Genomic DNA, 17,477 nt, shown 5'->3' with positions numbered 1-17,477 from the left:
TTCCTTGTTATATTAGGAAAACAGAAATTAGCAGGAGAGGAAGCAACTCAAGCGTATGCACTAAATACATATCACATGAAACTGAGCCTGTACTCCAGCACTTTAGAAAGCTATCCTGGAGATTTTGCTATACTTGAGAAAAAAAAAACCACCTGTCAAGGATTTTAACTTTTCATTTCAGAAAAAGGAGATTTATAAAATCTTGCTGGGGTAGGAGAACTTATCTTTTGCTCCACTATCATTACCTTTATTTCCTCAAAAAACACCTTGCAAAACCTGCAACCACAGGAAACTGAAAGCCTATTTTTCAAGCTCTAAACCAGCAACAGCCTATTACAACACCTGCAATGACGAGAATGAAAGCTGTTTCATAAAACCCTGCAGCAATTACAGCTGTGTACACTCTGCTCATAATACAGGCTTTAAAAGGGTATTAATCATGCTGTGATCCTCATACTAGACTGATAACTCACAATGACATCATACAATGATTCACACTTCAGATGACTCACACAGCCAGGATAATTATCTAGCAGGTCTTCTGCAAGTCTCCTGTTCAATACGTGAGCACATTACAAGATTTAGGACTTCTGCTGTATGAATGAAAAAGGAAGTGTGGAGAAACAAGAAAATCAGTACTACAAATCAGGTAGTATTAGATGCCTACCCTGACTAATTTGCATATTTAATTTGAGACACAGGTTTCTTCTTAGCTGTGACCATGTTTTATTAAAGTAAATATCCTGCAGTTTTATTTTACAAGTAAAATTCCTCTTTAAATGCTTAAGCTTGGCTTTGCACATGTATGTAAATCATTAGTCTTTAAAAAAAATCCCTTGTGACATATCAAAATTTTCCAGCTTCCATACAAAATAGCACTTTTTCTTTGCTGGTAGAAGACATCAAGATTTCTACTGTATTAAGTGGTCTGTGTAACTTTTACAGAAGTTGTACACAAAAAACTTAGAAGTATGCAAAAATTCCAAAGTACACTCCGACAGCTAATGCTCTGCAAATACTTTATTACACAAATTACATTCAGCTTCTGAAAATAGTGTTCTAACAGTGATACCATCTAAAAATAAGACATCCCAGAAACACATCAAGTTAGGAAGAAGAAAAAAAATTAAATAGAGACTTTTTTCTTTCCTTCAATGCAATATAATGTTAGTGATTTTAAAAAAATAGAAGAAGATTTAGCAGCTTCATTTTCTTGTGGCACTGTATTTTCTCTGTACTGCAATAGGTTAAGGACATTGAAGAGGAAAGGCACAAAACAGAAATTGGCAAATGAATACTTATGGGAAAAATATTTTGATGAAGCAGATAGTAAGACTTATTTACAAGATCCCCAAGTTAAGATGAGCAAATACTACTGCTTTAAATCAGTGCTGCAATTAGAAGACTGTTTGCTTTATTAAGATGGTCACATAAAAAACAACGGCACTGATATGGAACTTCATACACTCCTCCACTTAAAAAACAGAATTAAAACCAAACAAAAATTAAAGGAACCAGTGTACAGCCCCACACAGACTAGTACATTTTACAATTAAATACACAAAATCTTAAACGTGCTTAAGGGAAAAGGAATCTGACATTCTGGGTTGAACCATATAATGGAGAACTCAAAGGCTGGTTTCAGGATGATGAAGGTGCTGGTGGGGGTGGAGGTGGTGAACACTCTTCCTCTGAATCTGTGCCATCATCTTCATCTTTTTCTTGGTCACTTCCTTCAGTGCTCAGACGGTCAAACCCTTTTCGGCTGTAGCCTTTGTGACTTGCAAAGAAGTTCCCAAGGTTAAGGCCACCACCGCCTTTCCCTGTGGAAAGGAAAGGCTTGTCATAAGGTTTGCTTTGCTGTATGGGGGGAATAAAAATCCATATACCTATTCAACAGTATAGTGCAAATTATTTTAAGTATCCTTCCACAAACTGTTTTTAAAGACCAGCCCAAGAGCCACAAAAGCTAAGTATAGAGATTATGAAAGAGGAAGGAAATGAATCTTTTGAAGCCAAAGTTTCAAACTATTTTTTACAGCATCCATTGTTTCATTAAGTCTTTACACAGGCTATTTGTGTTCCCACCAGTTTGCCCTTAGTCTTGAAGTGCCTCATTTCATTCACCAGACCCACAGATAACTCATTATAACAGCTACTACTCTCCCACTGGTAGTGACATGTCCTCTTCAGCGGGCCGATAATGATGGATGAAAGGTGTAATGAAAGACATTCCCACAAAACACCTGAGGTTTGCCCCCAGTCCTTCCTCTCAGAAAGTTCCATCAAATCTGTTATTCAGCTACAAGTGAATACAGAAAAAAACCTCCAGTTACTGTGTTCTTTAAAGATCTTCAATGACTTAGACTTACCTCTAAGTCTGCCTAAAATTCTGCCTGAACTTGAATCAAGTTTGTGTTCCCCATCAGCTGAAAAATAAGGTAGATTTCAAAAATAAGTTAAAATAATACTCTATGATTAAATAATTATCTGTATTTTCTGATACAAAGCACAGATATTCAACAAATTGAGCAGAAGCTTTATGAAGCAAAACTGTACTTTTCAGCTTTAAGATTAAGCTGAAATTATAATTACCAACAAAATCATGATACCACAGATACTCAGTTTGTGCCAAATTAGCCACTACGAAGATTCACATGTTATTTCTGAGAATTTCATTCCCTTGGTTGTTCACTTATGTTACTGTGAAGAGTCGGCACGAAGGACAAGATTCTTTACAATGCGCACAACTACAGTCCAGCACACTGCAAAATACAGCTTGACATTTGAAATGGTATAGTTTCCCTTCAGAGAAACTTTCTGGAAGACAGTGATCTGTGAATTTCTTCAGGTATTTTGAAGAAACTTTCTCTCCCCCCTCACAAACTGTATCTTCCTCCCTGGTAACTCTTTCCATCCTTCATCTGAAGAAAAATTAAGTGCCGTGACCAAACTATCTTTTCCTATATACTACTCAGTTTCCATAAATGTGTGCAAGAAGTTTACTTTTACCAATGTAAGTGTATCATGCTCTTGGACACAGCAAATTGAAGCACTGCTTTTATCCAAACAGAATGCAAAGATGCTGTTATAGATCATACCCATTAATGGCAGTACTTCTGCAGTAGTCTAGAGCGTTAGCGCATTTGATGTGCTAAACATTTTTGAACACAAACAGTCAGGAAGGTGCACGCTGAAATCTTCAAATAAAATACATCCTATTCAGTTGCACAGCAATAATAGGTTGCTGAATTATATACTCTGTCATAGTATGTCCTAACCAGTGGCAGAACTGCTTTATCTGTCTATTCCACGTACATTTTCTTCTCTTGATGAGAATCATCTTGATAAAACTATTCATATGATACAAAATAACAAGTGTAGTCATCAAACTCCTACTGCAATCTACCAGTTTCCCAAAAATAATGTTATTATATCATATGAATTAAGAACAAATTTACGAAGCATTGTAAATACCAATTAAAGCTCTCACAGCAATGGATGGAGGTGCATTATGGAAACATGCCTGACTCACAAAATGCTTAAGGTATTAGTGAACAATAATATATAATTTCTTGTAAATGTTAATTGTTTGCATTTTGCTTATATGTTTATTGTACCCAGTCTTTTGTTCTCAACAGTTTAAAGATCCCAAACCGAAAATCAAACTATGCTCAAAGCATTAAAATTTATGTATTCTAGACAATAACGTGAATATATTCTAGTCATTTCTGAGATAACAAGTTTCAGCTTGACACCAATTAAAGTTTTAGATGAATGTTCTGAAAAGGTGGTGGCTTGAGATGTAATATTAAAGGCATAGTGGGACGCAGTTGCCGTGTGCACACTGAATCTTAGTTTGCATGCAGTGTTGCGGTAACTGTTCAGAAGGTTAAAGGGACATTAAGCCTCTCTCTTCATGCCCTCATCCCTTAATATTCAGCGGTGTTTTGAACTGGAATAATAAAAGCCTGTTCTCTAGAGTTACTCATGGTTACCTCCATAGACAGTTGTCTTCCTCCACCGAATAAATACTAAAATTGCCAGCAGGACAACAACAGGGATAACTAGAAGAGTTGTAACAAGAACAAAGGAAACTCCAGTGCTGGTCTGTTGGACCAAATGTTGTTTTTCCTGCTTCTTTAGAGGGTCTGTTGATTCTGGGTTGTTTTTCAATCTGGCTTCTACAATTGTTTCTGATTCTTTAAAAAGAAGACAATTTCAGTATGTAATCCATATGCATCAAGCAACACAGAACAAGGCGTTAAAGAAAACAAGCTAGAATACCTAAGTGTTGAGTAACAAGCAACAAAAGAAACAATTACGGAGACATTTTTAGCTCTTGCTGATGGTATCCCAAACAAGGCAGAGAGAGTCTGCACAATATCACTCACTAGCAAAGACGCCCTCCCCTTTTCTTGAATTTAAAATATAGGAATTTTCTCATTTAAAATATAGGAAAACACCCAAAAGATCTATTTTTGCAAATAGCCTTGTGATGTAATATCAATTAAATATCTCCTTTTGATAATAACACTTCTACAAGAATTATAGATGTCCAGTTATGCTATATTATCATAAACAAGAAGAAATGCATTTAAAGTTCTTTTTAATAAACTTGTGCCAAAGGGTTAGATTTTCAGAACTGCTACATCTCATGAAAGAACTTTGACTCTGTGAATCTGGATAGCTTTTGAAAACTGCATCTGATCATTCCTGACTGATTTATTACCTCTCCACCTACAAGAAAAACAATTTCATCAAAATCCTCTAGGATGTTTTGTGTGTATATAAAGGATCACATGCTTTGTGATAACTTTTAATGAGTAAAACCGTCTAACTATATAAAACTGACTTAACTGCATGTCTTAAGAAGCAGCTGTGTCAGAAACGTGCTCTGAATCAACTCTGTTTTGAATCTGTATCAAACTTAAAATGATGTTCTATTCTGAAGAATAGCAAATGCTTCAGTTTACACTTAACAGTAATGCAACGTTATCATTGTTATCACTAATACAATGATAAACATGACACAATGATAACATGCTGTCTGTTCAAGTAGTAGTTATAGCCAGAAGCAATTTTCCTCCACCACCTTGCCCAGCTCTGGGCAAAGCTACAATTCTCCATGTATTTTCCCCACTTCACAGCAGCACAAGCAATGCTAACAGTCTGTCACCAGGAGGCTGTGAAAGTACATGCTGCTCCTGTCCATTTATTAAGCAGAGGAGGACGTGTCAGCTAGCATGCTATCTTCCTAAAGAAAGCCAAAATGCATTATTATATCCCTAGATTTGTTGTCCCTATGTTGCACTGTGGATGCTGTAATGTCAGTGGTTCAGGAGGGCTGATGTATCAACAAAGATAAAATAGAAGGATAACAGTTTTGGCAACAAGGAATTAATTGTTTTATAATCTCAGCCTTCTTTATTCTACATGCTCGCAATTGGCAGTTGGGATCTTTTGGTATTTTCCTCTGTCTGCGTATACCTGGCTAAAGCAAATCACACAAGCTCTGAATTCAAACAAAGAAAAACAGTTAAGAACTTTTGAACATTTTATCAAGTCCTCTCCATAGCCTCATACTGTTTTACTGAAAGGGAAATGAATTTTTCCTTTTCAACATAAAAGACCTAAGTAACAGAATACAAATGCTTCAAATTATTTTTCATCTTTCTGAATTGCTATTTTACCCCTTTCAGTCTCTTCCACATGTATTTCTTTATCTCCTTATGTTAAGTTTCTACAGGTTTTTATTTTCTTTGTATTTTCTTTCTTCATTTTCATGCAGATTAATTAAAAAAAAAAAGCAAGCAGTAAATCTAGGGAAAAAAATCTAAATAGAAAAAATGGTATTTTTTGCCATATGGTGTGACTGGCAAGGCTGCATACTGAAAGACTATGCAGAGAGATAAACCAATTACCACTCAAATAACCCTTTTTTAGTGGTTGAGAGTTGTGGAGCAGGGGGAAGGGTGCTGGGGAGTAACTATGACTGTTATAATTCAGAGCTATTTCTGCATGTAAGGGAGCTGACACAGATACCAATCTGGACCATACCAGATGGTGGTACGGAATTAATCCACTAGTTAAATTTTTATCTTGGTGTCTGTGAAGCACTTGTCATCACTGAAAATTAAATGTTTAGATTGGCTGTAAAATAGTGTCTACTAGGTAACACTGTTAAAAGCTGCTTACTAGTGCTTCCTATGCCAGTTCACTGTATCTGTATACAATGATGGTGAAAAACAAAACAGTCAAACTAGTTAGCACTTTTCCTTCCAACTTGGCAGAAGCAGTCCTAGTCTATGTGAAAAAACTGGTTCCTTCATTTCCATTACGAATCAGACTAACCTTTTATTTCCTGTACCTCAATACCAGCCTTTTTAACTGACCGATGTTCCATTTCTGTAAAACAAAATTATTCTTCAGGACAACTGACATTTCAGAAAGACGCTCAGTGACATTTTCCTGATAGCTTTCTCAAATGTACAGTACAATCCTACAGTAAACAATCCCATCAGCTTCTGAACTTCACCAAGGAGAGTCAATATAAACCATTCAATAGCTCACAAGGCCATGGAAAAAAGAAAGAGCTTGACTCATGCAAGGTGTTTGCAATAATTAACTCTTATGCCACAGAGAGATTTTATGGGGAAGTGTAAAGGTTCAGGGAGTCCCACAAAAATAAAACTGTTCATTGTAATCAAAATCATGATGAATTAAAGGCTGGCTGAATCAGGGCTCCTTAGCTACTGCAGTTTCATACTGCAGCAAAAGCTAAAACGAAAATGATATACAAGGACTTTCCTCATCTAACCTGTAAGTGATGAATAATTCCTTTATTTTTTTGTTCTCATGTTTCTTCAATAAAAGCCTAGAAGTGTTCTTCTTCGTGTTACTATATGCAGAAAATGCCATATCCAGTCAGATTTACAATTTATCTGGTCCAGCTTCCTGTTATTAAGAGTAGCTGATACCAGATGCCCCAAAGGAAAATCCATGAATTATGAACAGACAAATATGGGATAACTGGCTTAGTCAGAAGTTCATTTATAACAGCAGACTCTTACTGGTTGACTAACACCCCGAAGCCCGAGGCTTTATCTCTCTCATACATTTTTTATCCAATATAATGTAACAGTGGATTATATTTTTATTCCTGTAAAATATCTAATCTCTCTCTGAATCCTACTAAATTGATGTCTGACTAATCACGTCCCTCTCCCTGAAGTCAAGCTGCTTGCCATGGGGGTTACTAGATTAAAAACGGGAAGTGTTTCCACTTCATGGAAAAAGGACTTCAAATTATACTGGATTCATTTTCTAATGATAAATACTCCCACTGAAATGAATATAAATTTTAAGTTGACTTGTGTTTTCACTTCAGCCTCTGGGAGTTTCCTATATGATAACCACAAAGGAAGCAGTTGACTTCTCAGAAAATGATCCATTAAAATCACTAAAATGCTAAAGAGTTATGCTTTTGTTTAAGCAGGGACTGACATGACAAGGGATAAATCTACCATGAGGCAAATGCCTTTTGATTCCTCCTGCGACAAACAAACTCACACGTGCAGGACTCCTCCTTGACAGAGCATGCAGCAACGCTGAAGAACAAAAACTTTTAATGAAAGCTGAGCAATAGCACACGGCTCTGGCAGCAGAGTTTGTAGTGTACTTCAATCATTGCCATTAAGCCACCACGTTCTTGGCCAGCGGTACCAGAAAAATGGTACTTATCTGAAGATACAAAATGTGAAGTTGTGAGATTAAGAACAAAAAACCCATACTTTCTGTGGATGCAAACTTCCACACTGCTCTGGCATGAACATCTCCAACGAATACTGTTTTATCTTCTGAAGCAACAACGTCATGCGGCATCTCAAAGCTCTGTGAAGATAAACAGTCGCAGATTACTCTTACGTGTCTACACATTCATGAGGCCTCCTTAACCCTGAACCTGAGATCAGTCATATTCAGTCCTTAGACTGGAAAATGCATCAGGTGCTGGTGTGAAGGCCTAACGTGACTGAAGGGAGAGGAATTCTATTTCTGTTGTATGTTTGCCTTTTCCAGGGATAACAACAACACAGAGATGATTCGATAAACATTTTTTATATCTATATTTATATTCATTTTCTTGCATTCAATTTTATCCTGTGAAATATGTATTTTAAAAATCATGAATCTTGGTTAGTCTTTGTCAGAGTTTGTATGCAACACAGCTATTTGCTATACGCAGAGAAAATAACTCTCTCTAATATACTTTAAAACTGGACTGCAATTAACAGATTCCACAAACAGGAATCTTAACATTCATTCGTTAGTCTAAGACAATCTATGGAAACACTTTTTAAAGATAAATATAATTTTTATGTGCAATACTGTATGAACAGCATTCAGCCTTAACTTCCACACTGATCTTCTGTAAAGAAGGGATGTAACCGTACAGTTGAATACTATTTCTGCTGAGGAATATACTCTATTTTCTGACAAATAACTAGCATCTAAATATATGAATATTTCAAGTCATTCATTCTTCTATTAGATTAGCTTTTAAGAACTGTCTGACAGCAATAAGTCATGCTTATCCTGACTGAAGGTATTATCTGTAGGAATCATCTTGAGGGTAGTATAACTTTCAAATGTGTACTACCTGTAGAAACTAAGACCCAAAATTCTAATGTCTTTATTAAGTTACTATTCTAAATAATTCCTTTTGAATACCTTACATTATAAACCATCTTATTTCCTGTAATAGTCTTATGAAAGTTGGAGAAATAGGATGTTACCAACATTCTCATACATATAATTATATGCACAAGGCACTCTGTGCAATACTCCAACCTTTCTAAGTGGAATGAAAGTATCAATTATTTCTCCAGTAGAGAAGTTCATCACAAATCCTTGCACCGGTTCTGCCTGTTCAGGATAAGGCTTTCCATTCACTGCGAAGAGGAGACCACCTGCAACAACATTAGATTGCTTTAACAACCCACACATAGCAAACCACAGTGAGGATAAACTGTAACAGTATAGATGAAAACAGGCTGTCTGAGAGAAAAAGAGAGAGAGAGAGAAAGATAACTCACCACGAAACTACATCACAAAAGGAAAGTAAGCTGTAACAGGTGAAAGTTTGGCATTTAAGAGATGCACACTTTGTCCAAATGAGAACAAGCAAGGCAATAAGGCAGTATTTTACAGATTGGTTAAATGTAAATAGAATGTGAAAGCATTAAAAAAAAAAATCTGAAGAACGTTTTGCTAAGGATGCTTGTTCTGATAATGGAAAGTTCTTTAAATGAGTAGTGAAGCTCAGGTTTTGACCATTTTTTCAGTTTAATATATCGGGGAGATTCTGACACTCAATTTTTTTCACAGCAAAGAGGTCAGAGGAGCCAGCTCAACTGGAAGGAGATACACAAAAGGTGTTAGACAAGTTGGAGGTTAATAATTCACCAGGTTTGGATGGCATTCACTCTCGTTCAGAAGGAAGTCAAATGTGAAATTACAGACCTCGGGCCAAGCTGAGTAACCTAGCACTGCAACAGCCACTCCTCCGGAAGACTAGCAGACTGCCAAATTAATGCCCGTCTACAAGAAGGGCTCAAAAGCATGCCTGGGACCTACACACCAATAATGGCTTCCAACCCCAGTAAAATGGTGGAATCCATAATGAAGAGTAAGTCATGGTAAGTGCAGCCTGTTGGAAACAAGTTAGTGTGCCTTCTCTAAGCCATACTAACTCTCACCTCTGAACGGGGAGAAAAAGCACACAGGTAAAGGAGATTCAGCAGACACACTTGGATTTTCAGAAAACCTTTCACAAGGTTGTGCATCAGAGGTTATTAAAAAATATGATTTGTCACAGGGCTGAATGAAAGATCCATTAATGAGCAGGAAGTAAAGAACAGATCTTAAGAGCAGAGCTTATAGTTTTTCCAGATAGAAGTCTGCGTACTGAGATCCTGCAGAAACAATTTCCAGCTGGCAACAATTTCATTCAAAAGTCTTCATCAGTGACCTGAAAAATGGGGTGAACAGTGACATCTCCCAGTCTGAGGAAAGTATTGAGTTCCTACAGAGTAGTCAAAAGCTTGATGATATTGAGAAAGTCTGGAAAAACTCTTTATAAGAATGAGTTGTCAAACAGATGGTGGAAGAGCTTCAGCAAAGACAAATGTAGAGTGATGCTTCTGTAAAAACATAATCTAGATCATGCCTATGTGATGTTTATCTTAGAAATAGCAGCTACAACTCAGGAGAGACACCTCTGAGCCATCACTGAAAGGTCTCTGAAATTTTTGGCTCCACAGAGTGTTGGGCATCATCAGGAAGAGAATTAGGAATGGAGGGGACAGTTCTGCCACTATGCAAAAATTTAGCATGCCCACATCTTGAGTACTCAGAGCTCTTTTACCCTCTGCATCTCAAGAAGGTCCTAATGAAGTTAAAGATGCTAGAGGAGAAAGGCAACCACAATAGTCAAGAGGCTGAAGCAATTAAATGGCTTCTGGAGAGACTAAGAGGCAGCAGATATGGGGAGTGTGGAACCATTATTCACCAGCTCCCAAAATACTCGGACTGAGAAGCACTCAATGAAACTAGGTCACCTTTTTAAATTAAAAAAATGAAGTGGGTAGTGAACTTATGGAGCCTGTAGCTGCAGAAGGTCAAGGAGGCAGACAGTACGAGCCAGTTCAAAATGGGACAAGGAAAACTCATGGGCAGTAGGTCTATAGAAAGACACTATGAAGAAGAGGTCAGGAGCTACCTCCTAACACCCTTAAATAAAGTGCTTGTGGATACATGGGAGAGGAATGGACCACAAAATGCAGCCAGGCTTACACGTTCTCTGTAGAATGCCTCTCTTGCTGCCACTGTCAGAGACAGAGCTACAGGTATCAAGTATCTCATCCAGTACAGCATTTCTTATGTTCTTGTCCGATGCAAGACAGATAACCACGATATGAAATTTGATATCAACTACAGAGTCAGGAGTCTGACATGCCAAAATTCTTCATCCAGTTCTTGACACTTACATTACCTGCAATATCGGTATTAAAAATCTAACCCAAAAACTAAATACAGTAATTGTTAAACAGATTGTGATATTAAAAACCACATCTTTTTCAAACTGTTTCTTTCAGACTTTTTGCTTTATGAAACTCAAAACTTTTCTTGATCCTTTGGAACCTCTTTATTTTGCTTTCATCAATGGAGCTTGAAATAAATATTTTTAAATGTTATTATTAACTAATTATTGCTTCCTAGTGACTGCACAGTCAAACAAGATCATCTACTTGGTGACATCACATTTAGGGATTCTAATCAGCCATTTTTCAGAAACAGAGATTACATGCAAGCTCTCTTCATCCCTCAAGTGGGAAAACAGGATAGTTATAAAATTTTCCATTACATCAGCTCTACTCTGAAAGAGAATAAATATCTGGCCTAAGATAACATGACAGCAGTCTTCATGAAATAACATTGTGTACTGTGACATAGTGGCATAAAGCAACTACTTGAAATCTGAAGAACAGGAAAAAAGATTACCTGGAACATATGAAACTGCAAACAACTCTCTTCCAAACGATTTGTGCTTGATCTCTCTTATGAACTCCCCAGTCTCTAACCTGAAGCACTGAATCCGACCGTTTTCCCTGTCTGCCACACATAGCTGACTGAAGTCGGGGATCAGGGCTAAGCTGTGAGGGATATGAAACTGTCCAGGTCTGGCTCTGCCTGAAGAAGTCTCTGCAATACAAAACATCCAGGTTTGTGTTAAAGTACACACTGAAAGTATCAGTTTTGCTTAGAAACAGCAGTATGTCGCATAATGCAATATAACACTGGGAAAAGAATAAAGTCAGCTTGCTTGTTTCTCCTAGCAGTTTTACTCATTTAGGTAGTCTGTAGTAGTCTTTTGTGTTGCCTTCGTAAATACTAAATTTATTAATTCACTATTTCCTGTAATATTTGGCATAGTTTAATGCCTGATACACCATCGGAGTCAGGCAGAAACGTCATTACTCATAAAACTTAAAATAAATGAGATCATAGCATAAATCTTGCAAAAAAGGTGAAGGCTTATACTATTTGATCAAATGTTCAAGGAGAAAAATAAGGTTTTTGTGAAAGTCAGAACATTTTGTTGATAAGACAGGACATGCCAATACTTGTACTGAAAGCATGCTAACAAATTCCCATTTTTTATTTTTAGTGAATATATAAATACTATAAGTAGCTGTATGAATAGAATAGAGATAATTGGAATGCAATGACAAGGCTGGAATTCATCTAGGGCCTGGGAAGGTATTTCACTAATGGAAATTTATAAATAAAGTAATAGTAACATCAGCAATCATAGAATGGTTAGAGTTGGAAGGGACCTTAAAGATCATCAAGTTCCAACCCCCCTGCCATGGGCAGGGACACCTCCCAGTAGACCAGGTTGCTCAAAGCCCCATCCAGCCTGCTCTTGAACACTTCCAGGGATGAGGCATCTGCAACTTCTCTGGGCAACCTGTTCTATTGCCTCACCACCCTCACAGTAAAGAATTTCTTCCTAATATATAATCTAAATCTACCCTCTTTCAGTTTAAAACCGTTACCCCTCATCCTATCACTGCACTCCATGATAAAGAGTCCCTCCCCATCTCTCCTGTAGGCCCCTTTTAGGTATTGGAAGGCTGCCATAAGGTCTCCCCAGAGACCTCTTCTCCAGGTTGAACAACCCCAACTCTCTCAACCTGTCCTCACAGGAGAGGTGCTCATGGTTCATGATGCGTTGATGATAACAGCAGTATGGGTAAAGTACCAAGCACTCTGATCTGTACCTTCTCCCCACTGCATCATGTACAATCCATTTGGAGAGAACTGAATGATTCGACTGTTGCAGTAGCCATCGGAGACATAAATGCTGCTGGTGGTCGGATCCACGGCCACATCAGTTGGTTGACAGAAATGATTTTTGTCACTGCCCGGTTGCAAAGCCACCCCTAAGATCAGTAATGGTTCTTTGTCATCTGCTCCCAGTTTGAAAACCTTTTTTTCAGTTGATGGGAAAAGAGAAGAGGTTTCAGTTATGTAAAATAAAATATAAGAGGGATGACTGCCTATGGAAAAATATCTAGTACTGTATATAAAATAAACTTATATACCAAACATAATCTTAATATATTGACTATGACATCTATTACCAGTTTTTCAACAGTGTCAATTCTAGGAAATTTCTGCCTAAAGTATAAATTTCTTGTGATTACAGCAAACATTACTTTTACATTCTGGATTTAAGTACACAGGAGAATTGAGAAGCAAAGATGTAGCAGAAAAATCTGTTGTTTTTCAAAAGATTCATTGTTTTAAAACAGACAGTTTTATTTCTGAATACTATGTCCACGTAGCAAATTATTCAACACAACCACACTCGATGAAGACCACAGGGGTCAATTTCTATAGGCATATTCTTAATGTTTATCTTAACAGGCCTAGATAAATAATTTATGTCAAATCTCTAGCAAAACAAAAACATTTTTTGGTAAAGTATTAAGGTCCTGATATTAAAGCTTCTAAAACATACCTGATGGAGAGCTACATCAGTGACCCAGTAGTTACCAGTTTTATCTATACTCAAACCATGTGGTAAATAAAATCTGCAAGAAGAAATGTAGAAGAATCAAGTTAAAAGCATCTTTCAGGAAGAATGACATAGATGTGAAGATTTCAATTTTTATCTACAGATCAACAAATGCTGCACACACTATTTGTAGTATTTAATGAAAAAGATAGCTTTACAAAACAGAATTTTCTTGATAAGAGTGTCTCAGCTCTGAAATTCAGTTGACGTCTGGTATCTCACACAGGTTAATATTTGGTATCTTTAAGGACAATACACAATACTCATGAGCTCTGCATTTCTGTTAATCTGGCTGGTAGAAACTGGATTAATTGCTAGAAAGCAGAGGTGATAAAGACAGCAAATTACTTTTATTCGTTCTTGATTTTGTAATTATTATTTATTTATTTAAATGAACTCAGAGGCTACAATCACACAATGTAATATAAAACATATGTGAAAATACGTTTGGGGAGTAAAACATACAGAAAGGTTAGTTTTATTAATAAAAGGAAAAATAACTTACAGACTTTTGCCCAAGGCATGAAGCAGTTTTGCGTTACTTGGGTTCAGGACAAGAATTGTGTTCTGTTCAATTGGTCCAAGTCCTCTTTGCTGATAAACAAATCTGCTGTCAAAAGAACTACACAAAAATAGTGGAATAGAAAGCCAGCATTAGAAGGTTCCACTAATGAACAATACACATGCATCTTAAAGATGAATTTTGTAGTTTAATTGCAGTGTGGGGTTACTGGCTTCTTTTTTTTTCTTTAAACAAGCCTTATTGCATTACTGTATGATGGTTAAGAGTTACAGTGTCGGATGTCTGCATTTCCTACTGAGATGACGACTTCCAAGCTAAAGGAGCACCAAATCAACACAGCAACAATTAAGATAAACCTAAACCAGACAAGCAAAAAAACTCTTCCGTTTTTTTTTTTTTCCTCTCTGCTGTGGCAAATCAGAAATGGGAAATTAAACAATGTAGCCTAAGTAAAAACATAGCTAATCACCAGGGCATAATTGCCAGTAAGAACAGGTAGAGTTCATATTCTAAGGCAGCGTGTAAGTGATTGTGTGTCTTTTGTTTTTTGTTTTTTTCAAACATAATTCAGTATTTTGCTACAGCTTACTACTGTAAGATTCAGGTCTTAAGGTTCTTATCCTTTTCAGAGTGTGCTTGCAGGAGACTATAGGATATGATGTGGATTTCTCCTACCCACACTCAACTTTCAGGGTACTTGGACTATGTTAATAAACATTTAAATATATCCCTATTTCAGACATTAACTGGGATTAACTTTCCAGAAGACATTTACATAAAATTACCATGTGCTTAAAAAATAATAGAAAATACAGTTGTCTGTACCCTGACAGTGAAGTCGACTATTACTCTAACCTGCTGAAATATACGTTCTGCATTTAGTGAAGGTAAGTAGAGTGTAAAATATTTTGAACAAAATTTAAGTCTAAATGTTAGAAAATGGTATTTGACTCTGGATGAAAAACATGCAAATACAAGACATGCTCCTCCCTCCCACCTTGTATTTTTAAATCCATTTTCTTATCCCAAGAGAAATCCAGCTATGATTGGTGCAACTTGGTAAACAAGAATATACTTTGTAGTCACAGAAAAGGCTATGAATAAAGCTATTAAAACTTTATATTGTACAGTACTAGCAGCCTCACCTCTCCATAACATTAAATATTTATATGTCTAGAATTTTCTGTGTGGAAAAGCAATACTGGCTTCATATATAACCAGAAAAATCTATGACAGGATGGGTTTAAGCTTCTGCATAGGCTATGATTAAAAAATAATACTTAGATATTGCCATTATGTATGGTAGCTTTCTGTGACTATTAATTTATTTTCTGATAGAAATCAGTGAATCCTTTACACTATGAATGGTTAAGCACAAGGGGATAGTTACTAAAACTCTCGGCTGAGCCCTCCTAAAAACTCTTCCATAATGCTGTAAGGAGACAGGGTAAACGGTACTGGCACACAATGGCCTACAGATGAGTATCTGCTGGTTTGAAAGTGGCTTAGCAGGTGGTGTTTCACTCTTTACCATTACTGACAATAATGTTCTGTGACAAGTTCTCTTGGTTGCAAAGAGTTTCACTTTGTTTCAAGTTTCATCATTACAAGTCTAATGTTTGTAAGGACTTGCCCTAGGTATGGATGACCACAACTGGAGAACCAACACTGGACAGACTGAACTAATGTTATTATTAATTAGCACAGCTCATCTCAGAAGAGAAACTTAGTGACTGTAGGCATGGTACAAAAAGTCCACAGAAAACAAGATTGTATCTCTGGAGAATTGACTATCTAGATATCTTAAAAAATTTTTGGCTGTCCTTATTATGATTTTGGTTCCTAGTAACAGTGCTGTCCAGACTTCTAAGTATTCCCTGCTAACAACCACAAAGCTCTTCTGGGAAATGAGTGCTTTCAGTGTAAATACGAGATTCTATGGCATTTTATGCAAAGGAAGCCTAGTGAACATTTCAGAGTTTATGGGAATGATCTTCCATGCATCTTCTCCCTGTCAAATTTCCCTTTCTAGGAGGAAGACTGGCATGCTGCAGAATCACAGTTGCTCTTTCCTTCCCAGAGTCTGAGACCAATTTCCCAGGTATTCAATGTTCCTTTGTTTCAACTGATAAATAAGGACACAAATGATGCTGACTGCTGCTAGCTTAAAAGAAGCAAGACCAAAATGAACTGAACAAAATAACTGAACACCTTACTATTATATGTCATATTGCTTTGCAGCATGGTTTTCTAATAGGTTCCGCAGTTTGATATCAAAGGACAACTAAAATACGCTGCATATGTCACTAATTTCAAACCTCAATGTAATTCCACAGCTATTTTTCTACTTCTCAGCTGGCCACTTCACACTAATACAAACAATTTATTGCTAAATCTAATGTCCTTCTGGTGGGCTACTTATTAAATTTAGACAGACCACCTGATCTCATAACCCCTGCAGGCACACCCCTGAGTTTAATTCTTGATCAATATCCATCACCATTGTAGTACTGTGCTCAGCCTAAATTAACCTGCCTAGCTTGTTAAGAATGCAGTAACAAGAATGCAGTTTATATTCCTTATTATGTCTTTTATAAATTGCATGAATAGGATACATTTTTTCATCACAAAATGCAAAATAACTTCCAAGTTATTCCATTGCTTAGCCAGCTGAATAGTTCTAATTTTTTTTTCATTCTGAACAGCACACGCTGCATATAGCAAGGACTGTTCTAAAACTGAGGAGAGGATGTGGTAGAAGAACCTGACTTATTTAAAAGGATTTTTTTTCCTTCTAATCATGCACAGAAGGAATGCTACAGCCACTGAAAAGCTGCTACTATATTACAGGACTTGTCATTGCATAACTGCTTTTGCGTTCTAAAGCAGACTGAAGTTGCCTTATAAAACAGCACAGACCATTCATCCAGCTATATTTAGTTGAATGAGAATCCAGCTTTTATGACATATATTAATAACGCACTGGAAACATTTGTGCATTGCCTAACGGCACAGATAATTTTTATTTAATTTGTTTCCATACCATGCTGCTGAAGCACAGAAACAGAAAATAAATTCTGGGCTTTCAGGTTTGATTGATTCATCACATTTTTGATTTGGTAAGAAATATTATACTCAATTAACTGTGTATTTGCAGCTAATGATAAACATTAACTTAAAAGTCTGGTAACTTTTTACCCCAATAGTCACGATAAACCCCTTTCAAATCCTCATTTTTTATTTCTTTTTTATTGAAAAATGAGAACACATATACTCCATCCATTTCAGCACAACCCATGAAAGGGTCCC

At 36.7% G+C, this 17,477-nt stretch overlaps 1 protein-coding gene across 7 annotated transcripts in view; it reads right to left on the bottom strand.

The window, feature by feature from the left end:
- Nucleotides 1-711: 711 nt before the first annotated feature.
- Nucleotides 712-17,477, bottom strand: part of PAM (peptidylglycine alpha-amidating monooxygenase) — a 78,594-nt gene continuing 61,828 nt past the window's right edge. For 2 of the 7 annotated variants that reach the window (XM_074166316.1, XM_074166311.1), the window contains 10 exons: nucleotides 14,151-14,267; nucleotides 13,589-13,661; nucleotides 12,846-13,053; nucleotides 11,563-11,763; nucleotides 8,851-8,969; nucleotides 7,794-7,893; nucleotides 6,355-6,408; nucleotides 3,999-4,202; nucleotides 2,373-2,429; nucleotides 712-1,823 (listed from right to left, as the gene is read on the bottom strand). In XM_074166316.1, the coding sequence (XP_074022417.1) occupies nucleotides 1,642-1,823; nucleotides 2,373-2,429; nucleotides 3,999-4,202; nucleotides 6,355-6,408; nucleotides 7,794-7,893; nucleotides 8,851-8,969; nucleotides 11,563-11,763; nucleotides 12,846-13,053; nucleotides 13,589-13,661; nucleotides 14,151-14,267 (1,315 nt within the window). In that variant the 3' untranslated portion in view covers nucleotides 712-1,641. The remainder of the gene's footprint in view (nucleotides 1,824-2,372; nucleotides 2,430-3,998; nucleotides 4,203-6,354; nucleotides 6,409-7,793; nucleotides 7,894-8,850; nucleotides 8,970-11,562; nucleotides 11,764-12,845; nucleotides 13,054-13,588; nucleotides 13,662-14,150; nucleotides 14,268-17,477) is intronic. The other 5 variants (XM_074166312.1, XM_074166317.1, XM_074166313.1 and 2 more) reach the window with 3 other exon arrangements.

This window comes from Numenius arquata, chromosome Z (genome assembly GCF_964106895.1).
Source record: "Numenius arquata chromosome Z, bNumArq3.hap1.1, whole genome shotgun sequence".
Taxonomy (NCBI): domain Eukaryota; kingdom Metazoa; phylum Chordata; class Aves; order Charadriiformes; family Scolopacidae; genus Numenius; species Numenius arquata.
The sequence above is the reverse complement of the archived record's forward strand: the minus strand, read 5'-3'. Positions and strand labels throughout refer to the sequence as shown.